Below are 15116 nucleotides of genomic sequence, written 5' to 3'. Positions count from 1 at the left end.
AACACAGTTTCCTGTGTATCAAGAATGGTTCACCACCCAGATAACAGCCAACGTCACACAACTTTGGGAAGCATTGGAGTCGATATGGGCCAGCATCCCTGTGGAATGCTTTCAACACCTTGTAGAGTCAACATGGGCCAGCATCCCTGTGGAACGCTTTCAACACCTTGTAGAGTCCATGCCCGACGATTTGAGGCTGTTTTCAGGGCTAAAGGGGGTGCAACTCAATATGAAGTTTTTTTAAAATGTTTTGTACACTCAGTGTATTTTGGTTCCATTTTCCAGAGTATGTGGTGAATTAGTACAAAACTCCAAACTGGTAATACTTGTTACATAGCCAGTCTTATATTTCAAAAACGTTAATTGTTCATTCATTTTGTTTGTAGACATATATATAAAAACTGTAACACTGTAACACACACTCAGCCCTTTGTTCCGGTCCCTGAAGGTGTGTGTGTGCATATGTTGAGTCATTGTGGGCTTTCTGAAATATGTAATCCAGCAACCATTTCAGCATTACAGGAATACCAGCCTGCTACCTTAACTACCAGGAGTACCAGCCTGCTACCTTAACTACCAGGAGTACCAGCCTGATACCTTCACTACCAGGAGTACCAGCCTGCTACCTTAACTACCAGGAGTACCAGCCTGATACCTTCACTACCAGGAGTACCAGCCTAATACCTTCACTACCAGGAGTACCAGCCTGATACCTTCACTACCAGGAGTACCAGCCTAATACCTTCACTACCAGGAGTACCACCCTGATACCAGGAGTACCAGCCTAATACCTTCACTACCAGGAGTACCACCCTGATACCAGGAGTACCAGCCTGCTACCTTCACTACCAGGAATATCAGCCCACTACCTTGAGTACCAGCCTTCTACCTTCACTACCAGGAGTACCAGCCTTCCACCTTCACTACCAGGAGTACCAGCCTTCTACCTTCACTACCAGGAGTACCAGCCTTCTACCTTCACTACCAGGAGTACCAGCCTTCCACCTTCACTACCAGGAGTACCAGCCTTCTACCTTCACTACCAGGAGTACCAGCCTTCTACCGTCACTACCAGGAATACCATTCTGCTACCCTGCCTCAACTAGTAATTTACTAGCCCCTCCCCCCATCAAACACACACATCACCCAATTGAAATACATCCTCTGATTAACTATTCTACCCCATCCACACACACAGACAGGCAGATACACACCTCTCAAGCAGGAGCCAGCTAACAGGGGCCGACCAGAAGTGAACTGTACATTTCCCCTCTTGGAGGATGAATAAAGTAGTATCTTATCTTATTACTGATAACTAACTAACCCCCCCTCCTACTGAAACACAAACACACATATCACCCCATGGAAAGATTTCCTCTATTCTATAAATGTTAACAAGGCTTCCCCCTCTTACACACACGCACACACGCACACACGCGCACACGCGCACACCTCATGGAAAGATTTGCTCTGACACAAACATTCTACTGTATAAACATTAGATCCACCCCACATTTTTAGAATCTATCTCTCCATTCCAATGGGCTTGCTCACAGACGACCTCTCGGCCTTTCCTTTATCCACTAGGGGTGTGTGGGACATGTTATCTTGACATGTCATGTTTTTTGTGTTTGAATTCCTGGTGATTTTACAGTGGAGAGTTCCCAGAGTTCCATGTAATATATTCCAGGAATATGTATGACTTTCCTCTAAACAACTAGAGGGGCTGGATAGAGGAGAGGAGGAGCGGAGAGACTAGGAGAGAGAAAAGGGGGGCAGGATTTCCATCATCCCTCCCTAGTCTTATTCCGGGAATCCCCAACCAGCATCCAACCGATGATAGTACACCAAGCTTGTGCATCAATACAGGCTGAATGGAGGGACAACATGATGGCAGGAAACACAACATAAACATAATAACATAAAACGATTGTGTCAACAATGATTTTCATTTCTTTTGTCCTTCCAGTTACTGAATCTGTGTAATACCAGATTTATATATAAATACTCACTAAATAGAAGAGTGACAACAATGTGGAGAATAGATATTGAATATACAGTGTATATACATAGATAGATATGATGGCTAATGTGATTTAAAGGTATCTTCTAAGTGTGACATCCCTCCCACTCTGTCTGCTGGGATCTCCTGTTTGGCAGTCTGCGTGTTGCAGGAGGCCAGTGGGCAGAGCTGGGAAGATTGTCAGCTGATGTGGCGCACCTGGGCAGGCTTGGCCTGCAGGCTATAAAGGGTTGTCACATCAGCCAACTCTCGGTCTTCCCTGACTGGCAGGCCAAGCCTTTAGTTTATATTGGTCTGTTTCACTGATCCTACAGACGTCCACAGTATGTTACATTTTTGTATTTCTTATTATTTCGTTGAATAAATGTATTCCTTTTTGCATTTAAGTCACGTGTGTCTCCCTTTGTTGTTACGAACTACGAGGTTGTAATGCAAGTTACTAAATCTGTTTTTTAACTGTCTGTCACACCCTTGGGAGTCGAGGCATCTTGCTCAACAACACAAATACCTGAGTTACATCAGCCAATAGGACTCCTATAAGGAGTAGCCTGTTCACTCTAGTCAAACTTCACATACAGCAAATCATTTATGATCCACAAGACTTATGTTTTGCAATATCTATTAAGCCTTACATTTGTTTTGCAAATCTGCCCACGTTGCTTTCTTAGAGAAACTAGGCTACATACAGGATGTGGTAGAAATGATGAACTTTTGAATAAAGATCGCATGCTGCCATTGGCTCAGGATAGACTTGACAGTATGTAAAGTAGTGTCTAGTTGATTTTGATATTTTAAAATGTTCCATTCATTTAATACATTTTCCAAAACAAAAGTCTGTCTTGGTGAAGTTGAACTGTCTGCTGTGAGAAAGAGCCTTTGATTCAAGGAGGAGCTGCTATTATTTCTATTCAAATTGATTCCAGTGCAAGAGAATGGTTATTGGATTCTCAGACCGGTTTTGATATGGAATAGAATGTGACCGCTTACATCTTAACTGTTATCTTGTGTAAATGGCACTTTGTTCATGGGAGTAACATTGCAACTGTACAATTGTATTGTGTAACCGTTTTGAAATACTTTTCAATGGCCAAGAACATACCATTGAACTTTAGATTGACACAGCTGCCGAAGGCTTCTAGTGAGTTTCCTAATATTGGACTTCTTGAAACTATCTTGCAAATTCTCTGCAAAGCATTTGGCAATGATTTCACTACTGAATAGGACATTTTCTTACAATAGGCTTCATGTATGATTCAACAAAGATACATTCCTACATGTACAGTAAAATAGATTATTGTTGTTATTGTATAACACATACAAAAATTAAATGTGATTTTACCTCCACCAAACTTTACCCAGGTGGTAAATTCTATATCTTGAATTCATCCTGTTTAACTTTATTAAATGTTTAATTTCTTGTTTTTAATTCTTCTTCATGAACACAACAGAAAAACACAAGCTTTTCTTTTGCACATGATTTGTGTACATGTGTACATGTGTCAGCCTCTCACTCCCTGAGTGTAAAACATCAATGGGAACGTCCTAGACTAGAGAGTGGTATCTTATGGGAAGGAATTCTGAAGGCCTCTGTCTCTCCATTTCTCTCAGGGGAGAGATCAGATGACACACACACAGGAGAGGGGCTGGAGATGCACACTCACCCTGCCCTCGCCCCTCCACACACACCCACCCCTCCCACACACCCGCAGAGAGAGAGAGAGAGAGAGAGAGAGCTTTTGTGAGTGTAATGTTTACTGTTTCTTTTTATAAACTCAGCAAAAAGAAATGTCCTCTCATTGTCAACTGCGTTTATTTTCAGCAAACTTAACGTGTTAATATTTGTATGAACATAAGATTCAACAACTGAGACGTAAAATGAACAAGTTCCACAGATTCTGATTCTGTAACGGTTTTCTGTATGGCAAAGAGGGTCGGACCAAAATGCGGCGTGGCTATTGAGATTCATGTTTAATAAAAACAAAGTAAACACCAATCAATACAAAAACAATAAACATAATGAAAACCGAAACAGCCTAAACTGGTGCAAACACAAACACAAACCAACCAAAGAATATGGCTGCCTAAATATGGTTCCCAATCAGAGACAACAATAAACACCTGCCTCTGATTGAGAACCACTCCAGACAGCCATAGACTTTGCTAGATCACCCCACTAGCTACAATCCCAATACATACCAAAACCCCAAGACAAAACACACCACAATACAAAACCCCATGCCACACCCTGGCCTGACCCAAACATGAAGATAAACACAAAATACTTCGACCAGGGCGTGACAGAACGAGCATTATGGCTGGTGGCTTTGTCATGCTGGAGGAAGGGTACCACATGAGGGAGGATGATGTCTTCCTGTAACGCACAGCGTTGAGATTGCCTGCAATGACAACAAGCTCAGTCCGATGATGCTGTGACACACCGCCCCAGACCATGACGGACCCTCTACCTCCAAATCGATCCCGCTCCAGAGTACAGGCCTCAGTGTAACGCTCATTCCTTCGACGATAAACGCGAGTCCGACAATCACCTCTGGTGAGACAAAACCACGACTTGTCAGTGAAGAGCACTTTTTGCCAGTCCTGTCTGGTCCAGCAACGGTAGGTTTGTGCCCTTTGGCGACGTTGTTGCCGGTGATGTCTGGTGAGGACCTGCCTTACAACAGGCCTACAAGCCCTTTGTCCAGCCTCTCTCAGCCTATTGCAAACAGTCTGAGCACTGATGGAGGGATTGTGCGTTCCTGGTGTAACTCGGGCAGTTGTTGTTGCCATCCTGTACCTGTCCCGCAGGTGTGATGTTCGGATGTACCGATCCTGTGCAGGTGTTGTTACACGTGGTCTGCCACTGCGAGGATGATCAGCTGTCCGTCCTGTCTCCCTGTCTTAGGCGTCTCACAATACAGACATTGCAATTTATTGCCCTGGCCACATCAGCAGTCCCCATGCCTCCTTGCAGCATGCCTAAGGCATGTTCACTGAGGTGAGCAGGGACCCTGGGCATCTTTCTTTTGGTGTTTTTCAGAGTCAGTAGAAAGGTCTCTTTAGTGTCCTAAGTTTTCCTAACTGTGACCTTAATTGCCTATCGTCTGTAAGCTGTTAGTGTCTTAACGACCGTTCCACAGGTGCATGTTCATTAATTGTTTATGGTTCATTGAACAAGCATGAGAAACAGCCTTTACAATTTATTTTATTTTACCTTTATTTAACTAGGCAAGTCAGTTAAGAACAAATTCTTATTTTCAATGACGGCCTAGGAACACTGGGTTAACTGCCTTGTTCAGGGGCAGAACAACAGATTTTTACCTTGTCAGCTCAGGGATTCAATCTTGCAAACTTTTGGTTACAAGATCTAGCCTAGGCTAGCCGCTAGGCTACCTGCCGCCCCGAGCTACAATAAAGATCTGTGAAGTTATTTGGATTTTTACAAATTATTTTGAAAAACAGGGTCCTGAAAAAGGGACGTTTCTTTTTTTGTTGAGTTGAGTTTATTTCACTTTTATCTACTTCACTTGCTTTGGCAATGTTAACATATATTTCCCATGACAATAAAGCCCTTACATTGAAATTGAAGGTGGGGCCAAGCTAGGCAAGACAGGGAAGCCAGCCCAGGCAGATAATGATAACAGTAACATTGTGGTTGGGTGACTCTTTCTTTCTCTTCCTCTCTGTCAGTGACTGCTGTAGCTCCACCCCTGCGGTGCTGATGTCGAATTTAAAATATCACACCACTCTGCTGATCCCGCCCACATGTAGGACCACATAGAAATAGTCAGAAGTGGCTCAAAAAATCTAATATTTCTCCCTGGCACTAGACCTAGACACAGGCGCACAGTAAATCTTCTCTATATACCCAAACAACAGTCATTCGTTTATCCCAGTTTGTTTTAGCTGTGACTGCAACATCCACAAATATATAGAAGCATCTCCTCAGTTGAGTTGAACTAGTGCTGTTCAGTAGGCTAGCTGTCAAACATTTTGCGTGCCGGGTGGTCGATATTAGACCAAGAAGAAACACTTCGAATTGCGTGGAAGCCCAAAGGAGAAAAGATGCTACCGACTCGTGTGGGAATCACCGGGCTGACAGCATGTTGCCTGGTGTTGCTCTCCCACTGTTTTGCTCCTACAGGTAAGGATGTGAAGTCAATTGTATCATGCAAGATGCTTATGATGCGTATTTTTGGGTCTGACTCCGGCTGAGTGCAGAGCGGGTTTTGCCCTTGGGATTCTCTGGTCTAAACGATCTGACATGGAATTTGACATCTTTAAATGACTTATAACATGACATAGTTGTCAATTGCCTATATTTCAGTGATATTTTTATTTTATGTCTGACATGGAATTGTACATGCAACTGTGCTGCTCACATAGAATAAATGGCTAAATTGACATTTTCTGAATTAATTTCTGTTTTGGTGCTTACAATACCAGTCGAATGTTCAATTAAACCAATGTTTATACCCTCGTGTCCTAGGCTGAACTTGTAATAGTGGGTTTAGTGCGCAGGAAGGGGGCATGTTCTTGTCATTGAGAGCGCTAACAGCTTTTCAAGACATTTTCCTTTTCAAAGCCGATTAAAGATGAACTTAACCTATAATTTTCGTTGACAATATGTTGATCTATAAAAGTTCAAATGTATCTATTTCGTCCGTATGAACGGAAGCCACGCTCGGGAAATCGATTGGCTGTTCTTCAAATAGTATGTAGCCGCGAGCCAATCCGAATGAGAAATAGGCTCGTCACATCCGATATGTCAAAGCTGTCTGGTTTTACCTGTGGGCTTGACGTGTTGGAGGAAAAAGACGGTTGTCAACGAGAAAGGGCGCGGCAAAAGGGCGTCTCGCACAGCTTCTATACCGTGTGGCAAGAGGTTATTTAGCCCAGCTTCTGTGCCATGTATGGAGGAAATAGAACTTGGTTTTATTTTACACCTGAAGGATAGACTATTTTGCTGCAAAATTCTGATTGTTGCAGACCTTCTTGATCACTAATTTTATGCATTTGTAGGTTAGATGTAGCTTAATGTCAAAATACATTCTCAATTGGCATTTCAAATCATAGCTTTTGTCATCAACAATGAAATGTAATAGGCGTATTAATAGATGCATGTTATGAGGATATGTTTATCACCTCAAGCAAAGTCTGCTTCCTTCTTTAGATGTCTTGATATGATAAAAACCCACCAACTTCCTTCACCTTTACTTCTGTGGCCCCCAACCAGCAACCCACAGTAGGAACTAAACACACTATCATACAACTCACATGTCCATTAACTTATTTGCTAACATTATTACAATGTATTACATTGTATTGTATTGCAATGCATTAACAGCAGTCGGGGCAAATTCCTTATTGGTTTCAGTAGGTAGGCTAAGGGTGAACTTACCGGCCTCTAGGTTAATATTGTGTTGTGTATTAGTCTAGTTGTGGCTCCATTCTGCCACCCCGTTCTACTGTTATCCCTCAATCTTTAAGGTTGCATCCCAAATGGCAACATATTTCCTTTAAAGTGCACTACTTTTGACCAGAGCCCTATGGGACGATACCATTTGCGATGCAGACTAACTCCTGCTCCCGGGGATTTGAAGATTAGAACTTCCATCCAATGTTTATAGTTCAAGGTATTCATTAATGTAGCAATTAAATCTGCTGCTGACATTTGGTGTGTGTGTGTGTGTGTGTGTGTGTGTGTGTGTGTGTGTGTGTGTGTGTGTGTGTGTGTGTGTGTGTGTGTGTGTGTGTGTGTGTGTGTGTGTGTGTGTGTGTGTGTGTGTGGCCCCCAACAGTAGGTCTGCCGTTACTGTATGTGTGGGGCCCCAACAGTAGGTCTGCCGTTACTGTGTGTGGAGCCCCAAGGGGCTGTATTAGTTGACACCATGGCGAATAATGGGAAAATCCCTGTAGAGTTGCATCAGTGGTTCTAGAATAGAATAGATTCTAGAATAGTCCCCATATGAATCATGCAGCCCCAAGAGCATCTGATAGGAGAATGTACATAATGCGATGCCTAACACACCAGATCTCTCAATCAGTCACCAGTGGCATCATGCAAAAACACCCTTAATATCCTCACAATGAAGGTCCAAGTGGAATTGGATGAACTAGTATAAACCAAGTGCAGTTAGATTAACTAGTATAAACTGAATGCAGTTGGATGAACGAGTTTAAACCAAAAATGCAGTTAGCTGAACTAGTACAGACTGAGTTTGTTGGTTTAGCATCTTGACAGATGACCATCAGTGCACATGTCATCTAGTTCTAAATTAATCTGTGGCTATGGAAAGACCAAGCCCTGACCTTTGGCAAGATTTGTGTTTACATACAAACACTTTTCTCGCCGTGGGTGTGTGTTTGCCAAAACAAGCAGAAATGCATAGGCAAACTAACTTAAAGAAACAGCCTGTCACACACAATGACAAGGGCGTTGATGAGGACTCCAATATTAGCCTCACCTTTGACCTATATGGACTGTCCTCCTGTTGTCATCCAGTGTAGCCTTTCATACACTTCAACTAAAGCTGCAGAGATGGTTGGTGTTGCTGCTAAATAATATAGTCTTTTCAGCTCTAGTTTTACATTGACATTCCAGTAATTTAGCAGACACTCTTGTCCAGAGTGACTTACAGTTGGATTCATTCATCTTAAGATAGCTTGGTGGGACAACCACAAATCTCAGTCATAGTAAGTATGTTTTTCCTCAATAAAAGGAGCTATCAGCAAAGTCAGAGCTAGTAAGTACTCTTTGAAGAGGTAGGGTTTCAGATGGTTTCTGAAGATGGGCAGGGACTCTGATGTCCTAGCTTCAGGGGGAAGATGGTTTCACCATTGGGGTGTTAGGACAGAGAAGAGCTTTGACTGGGCTGAGGGGAGGGGGAGCTGCCCTCCTGTAGGGGTAGGAGGGCCAAGAGACCAGAGGTGGCAGAACAGAGTACTCGGGTTGGGGTGTAGGGTTTGCGCATAGCCTGAAGGTAGGGAGGGGCAGTTCCTCTTGCTGCTCCGTAGGAAAGTACCATGGTCTTGCAGTGGATGCGAGCGTTGACTGGAAGCCAGTGTGGAGTTGACTGGAAGCCAGTGTGGAGTTGACTGGAAGCCAGTGTGGAGTGGACTGGAAGCCAGTGTGGAGTGGACTGGAAGCCAGTGTGGAGTGGACTGGAAGCCAGTGTGGGGTGGACTGGAAGCCAGTGTGGAGGTGGAGTGGACTGGAAGCCAGTGTGGAGTGGAGTGGACTGGAAGCCAGTGTGGAGTGGGACTGGAAGCCAGTGGACTGGAAGCCAGTGTGGAGTGGAGTGGACTGGAAGCCAGTGTGGAGTGGAGTGGACTGGAAGCCAGTGTGGAGTGGAGTGGACTGGAAGCCAGTGTGGAGTGGAGTGGACTGGAAGCCAGTGTGGAGTGGAGTGGACTGGAAGCCAGTGTGGAGTGGGGTGGACTGGAAGCCAGTGTGGAGTGGGTGGACTGGAAGCCAGTGTGGAGTGGGGTGGACTGGAAGCCAGTGTGGAGTGGAGTGGACTGGAAGCCAGTGTGGAGTGGAGTGGACTGGAAGCCAGTGTGGAGTGGGGTGGACTGGAAGCCAGTGTGGAGTGGAGTGGACTGGAAGCCAGTGTGGAGTGGACTGGAAGCCAGTGTGTAGTGGACTGGAAGCCAGTGTAGAGTGTGCGGAGGAGAAGGGATGACATGGGAGAACTTGAGAAGGTTGAACACCAGACAGGCTGCAGCTTTCCAGTTCAAATATATAACAGGTTACATGGAGGACATTTGGGGCTATTGGAAAGTCCATTGCAGACTAGGGGCTGGTGTTTAGTGAGCACGTTCTTTCTCTTCCATCCGCAGCAAAATCAGTGTTGAAGGACCTTACATGGTCAAGTTGTCATCAAGCAGGCAGGCAGTGTTTATTCATAGAACCTGATGGAGATTGGGAGGTGGGGACTCTCTCTATAAAATGTTTCTCACTCTCTCTTTTTCTCTCTCTCTTTTATCTCTCTCGCTCCGCCTCTCCTCGCTCAGCAGCACGGCTAGATCAACGTGATGTAGGCAGCCATATGAAGGTCTATTCAGGTCATGGTGTAACTTGGTCATGATGCTAACCTTTTGAAGACGGTAGGCGTACATTACAAGAAGTGAGCACTGTCTGTCTGCCAATAGGGCTTCCTGTATTTCACAGTGAGCCGGCAGCAGTGGATAGGTCCTTACAGGAAATTGGCCGCATCCAACAAGCACCTAACTACATTAAGGCCCTGTCCGGATGGCAGCTGTGGTCAGCTGTGTGTCTCTGCTAAAGGTGCGCGGGTCAGCTGTTTATTCACCAACACCTGCCCGCAATTGCTAATAAGCCATCCACAACCGCCAGATCCATTGTAATTCTGAGGCCCACACCCAACCCACACATATAGAAAATGCCCTATAGGCTACAGTCAAAGACGGCAGAAGATTTTTTTACATCAGTTTGACCAGTTGTAAGGAAAAAGAAAGCTGTGAAAACGACCGGAGCCCAACGTGTTTCTGATAAAATGTGCATCGAAGCCCAACTGAAATCTCATGTGGTTCAAATCAAATCAAAGTGTATTTGTATATAGCGAGGCTATATACAGTAGCGAGGCTATATACAGTAGTGAGGCTATAACAGTAACGAGGCTACATACAGGCCCTCCCTTCTCTTTATTTTCAACTCTCCTTTTGCAGCTTTTGTCTTATTGAATGAAATTTCAACCATGTCCTTAACTTTTTCTGCCTGTTTCCCGAAAGCATTTGGCGATTGGCTGTGTAGGCTATTTGGAGTGCAGCTAGGCCCGAAAGCTTAGTCTTCTGCACTAATGCCAGATAGCCTACAATAATAAAATAAGAAGCCCAAGAAGCCTGTTGATAGAAATTGCACTAGAATTATACATTGATGGATATTTTGAAGCTATTGTTTCTCTTTATTTAACCTGCCTGCCACACACATCCGCCAATATTTAATGACCCTGAACCCGTCCGCCCCGCGGATATAACTGTGGGCCTGCGGGTTATGAGTCAACCCCCTCATCACTAGTCTCTGCCTCGCTCTGTCTATTTGTCTCTGCCTCGCTCTGTCTATTTGTCTCTGCCTCGCTCTGTCTATTTGTCTCTGCCTCGCTCTGTCTATTTGTCTCTGCCTCGCTCTGTCTATTTGTGTCTGCCTCGCTCTGTCTATTTGTCTCTGCCTCGCTCTGTCTATTTGTCTCTGCCTCGCTCTGTCTATTTGTCTCTGCCTCGCTCTGTCTATTTGTCTCTGCCTCGCTCTGTCTATTTGTGTCTGCCTCTCCTCCCCCGTGGGTCAAATTGTGTGGGGATGGCATCAGGCATAGGAAGGAGAATGCAAATCAGGTGACTTGCCGGTAATTCCATTAGCAAGACAGACATGCGGGCAGGCAGGCAGAGAGACAGACACGCGGGCAGGCGGGCAGGTGGGCAGGCAGAGAGACAGACACGCGGGCAGGCGGGCAGGCAGAGGACAGGCGGGCAGGCGGGCAGAGGCAGGCAGGCAGAGAGACAGACACGGGGCAGGCGGGCAGGCAGAGAGACAGACATGCGGGCAGGCAGAGAGACAGACATGCGGGCAGGCAGAGAGACAGACATGCGGGCGGGCGGGCGGGCAGGCAGGCAGGCAGAGAGACAGACATGCGGGCGGGCAGGCAGAGAGACAGACATGCGGGCGGCGGGCGGGCAGGCAGAGAGACAGACATGGGGGCGGGCGGGCAGGCAGGCAGGCAGAGAGACAGACATGCGGGCGGGCGGGCAGGCAGGCAGGCAGAGAGACAGACATGCGGGCGGGCAGGCAGGCAGGCAGAGAGACAGACATGCGGGCGGGCAGGCAGGCAGGCAGAGAGACAGACATGCGGGCGGGCGGGCAGGCAGAGAGACAGACACGCGGGCGGGCGGGCAGGCAGAGAGATAGACATGCGGGCAGGCAGAGAGACAGACATGCGGGCAGGCAGAGAGACAGACATGCGGGCGGGCGGGCAGGCAGGCAGAGAGACAGACATGCGGGCGGGCGGGCAGGCAGAGAGACAGACACGCGGGCAGGCAGAGAGACAGACATGCGGGCAGGCAGAGAGACAGACATGCGGGCAGGCAGAGAGACAGACATGCGGGCGGGCAGAGAGACAGACATGCGGGCAGGCAGAGAGACAGACATGCGGGCAGGCAGAGAGACAGACATGCGGGCAGGCAGAGAGACAGACATGCGGGCAGGCAGAGAGACAGACATGCGGGCAGGCAGAGAGACAGACATGCGGGCAGGCAGAGAGACAGACACGCGGGCGGGCGGGCAGGCAGAGAGACAGACAGGCGGGCAGGCAGAGAGACAGACACGCGGGCGGGCGGGCAGGCAGAGAGACAGACACGCGGGCGGGCGGGCAGGCAGAGAGACAGACACGCGGGCGGGCGGGCAGGCAGAGAGACAGACACGCGGGCGGGCGGGCAGGCAGAGAGACAGACAGACAGACAGACAGACAGACAGACAGACAGACAGACAGACAGACAGACAGACAGACAGACAGACAGACAGACAGACAGACAGACAGAAGGAAGGTTGCTTATAATGGCTTTTTGGTTCTTAGAATCTGAGATTATTATGCAATAGTTTACAGGCTGCATGCAGAGCTAGTTTGAATGTGATCTGTTGTAACTAATGAAAAGTACCCTGCTGGTAGAACTGTGTAGATGTGTTAAAGTAACGTTAAACTCGAAATACAACAGGATTTTCCCACTCACATTGTCTGAAGTAAATTCCCCAAGACAATTATTTTCTGGAGTAATTGTGAAGAAAACCAATACAATACAATACAATACAATACAACTATTATCCCTCAAGGAAACGCGTCAGAGAAATCACCCCATATTTGTTATCTTGATTTAGTTTAGTCACAACCTCAAAGATAAATTAAATGCCCATATGGTGACTCACTGCACATACAGTAACCGTACAGACAGTAGGCGGACTGCATTAAGTGGGCCCATAAGGAAGTTAAGTAGACAGGAACCAAACTTCTATTTTATGATTATGTTTGTTTAATAATAATTAACTGTAACCTGAACAGTGTGCCACAAACAAACGTCCTCCGTCTTCTGTGCTTGGTTACTACGCCAAGTGCATGGCTTAGTTATCGACCAATGATACGCACGACACGCACACAAATACACTCTGACGTCACGACACGCCCACACTGGGAGAGAGGGCTACGTATAGCTATGGCGTGGCCCAACCTTTCCAGCCAGATGGTTTTGGGTTCAAACTTAAGCTAGACTTGGCCTCTGTCGTTGATAACGTCTCACATTCAAAGCTAGTCAATGGAAAGAGGTTTCCATTCAGAACTGCTGGGCTTTTAATTTATTTTTTAAAGATAAACCACTTACAACATCCTGGGAAAATAACTCTCACCCACTGCATTTCAATTAGAGACTAAGTTGAATGCAGTACAAGTCCTCTATTACACAATGTATATCTAATCGTATAGGCTACAAAGAGAGAGTGCAGTACAGTATGCTTGGGAAGGGAGATTTGTGACCCAGAGAGAGAATAGTAGGCATAGTTGTGGCGTACAGTCTAACATACTATACACACAGATGCCTTTTGAGTGAGTACAGTGGGCTATGCTGCTGGAGGTTGAGCGTCTTGTGACCTAGAGAGAGAATGGTAGAGAGAACACAGTATGCAGCTTGAGAGGCTTGTGATCCATTTGTAGATGATGGGACAGAAGATTAGCAGGAGAGAACATTAAAACACAAACAGGGAGAGAGGAGATGAGAGGAGAGGGGAGAGACAGAGAGAGAGAAGGGGGAGGGGAGACAGAGAGGATCATGGAAAGAGAGAGCGAGGCAGAGTGCGTGTCGGGCCAAGTAACGTCTCCGTTTTCACTTGAGAGACTGTATAAGTCTCAGGTCGAGCTAACAGTCAGCCGGCCTCGTAAATGTATCACCACTCTCTCCAAGAACAGCTGGAATAGGATGGGGGGGAAACTATTCCTGGAACCTCCACATCTGGTTGTGTGTGTGTGTGTGTGTGTGTGTGGGACTGTGAGTGTGTGTGTGGGACTGTGAGTGTGTGTGTGGGACTGTGAGTGTGTGTGTGGGACTGTGAGTGTGTGTGTGGGACTGTGAGTGTGTGTGACTGTGTGTGTGTGTGGGACTGTGAGTGTGTGTGTGTGGGACTGTGAGTGTGTGTGTGTGGGACTGTGAGTGTGTGTGTGTGTGGGACTGTGTGTGTGTGTGTGTGTGGGACTGTGAGTGTGTGTGTGGACTGTGAGTGTGTGTGTGGGACTGTGTGTGTGTGTGTGTGGACTGTGTGTGTGTGTGGGACTGTGTGTGTGTGTGTGGGACTGTGTGTGTGTGTGTGGGACTGTGAGTGTGTGTGTGTGGGACTGTGAGTCTGTGTGTGTGGGACTGTGTGTGTGTTGGGTTCACTGGAAACACAGCCACAGTCTTGGCGGTTACAGTGCCTGTGTAATTAAGCATTTGAGGCGAGGGGTTCAGCAGTCGTTTTTTTCCCATGAAAAGCCCTGATTGATCAAGTCTGGCCAACATTTCTCAATACAAGATCGTCTTATGATATTACAGTCCCACATCTCTACAGGAAGGTGTGAGCATTGGTGACATCACATGCCAATAGACAGCGACTTTACGACTTGAGTCATGCTGGTGTAGCCGCGGTTACTACTACAAGTGTCAACATTTGACAGCTTGAGTTTAGAAAATTCCTGGTGTTGTGTCCGGTTGTGCCCCACCTCCCCCTGTTGCTCTCACTAGTGCTCTTGTTATGAGTATTTCGAGGAATGTCCCTCAAGGGCCAATCAGCAGCGGGTGGTGTGATTATGACTCCTCCCCCCTTCCATTGTCTTAAAGAGACAGCCTCCGGCTCTGACTCATACTCTGTTGCCTCAGGCACAGTGGAATTTGACAGTGGAGGGAGATAAACTGATTTAGTGACTGAGACCTTGCAGAATATTGAAGGCTCCATGCTAGCTTTACCTGATGGCTCTCACTTCCTTGTTGAAGACATCTTCACTTTGATTGGTCAGATGAGTTCAATGAGGTTGTGACCTCAGCAACCCAAAATAAACTGGGCCGT

General features: G+C 46.5%; 1 protein-coding gene across 1 annotated transcript in view; it reads left to right on the top strand.

Moving 5' to 3' along the window:
* The first annotated feature begins 5802 nt into the window (after nt 1-5802).
* The window catches only part of LOC127919499 (low-density lipoprotein receptor-like), a 22008-nt gene continuing 12694 nt past the window's right edge, over nt 5803-15116 (top strand). The window contains exon 1 of the mRNA XM_052503148.1: nt 5803-6164. Within this exon, the coding sequence (XP_052359108.1) occupies nt 6086-6164 (79 nt within the window). The 5' untranslated portion in view covers nt 5803-6085. The remainder of the gene's footprint in view (nt 6165-15116) is intronic.

The sequence above is a fragment of the Oncorhynchus keta genome, unplaced genomic scaffold (assembly GCF_023373465.1).
Source record: "Oncorhynchus keta strain PuntledgeMale-10-30-2019 unplaced genomic scaffold, Oket_V2 Un_contig_16796_pilon_pilon, whole genome shotgun sequence".
NCBI lineage: Eukaryota > Metazoa > Chordata > Actinopteri > Salmoniformes > Salmonidae > Oncorhynchus > Oncorhynchus keta.
The sequence above is the reverse complement of the archived record's forward strand: the minus strand, read 5'-3'. Positions and strand labels throughout refer to the sequence as shown.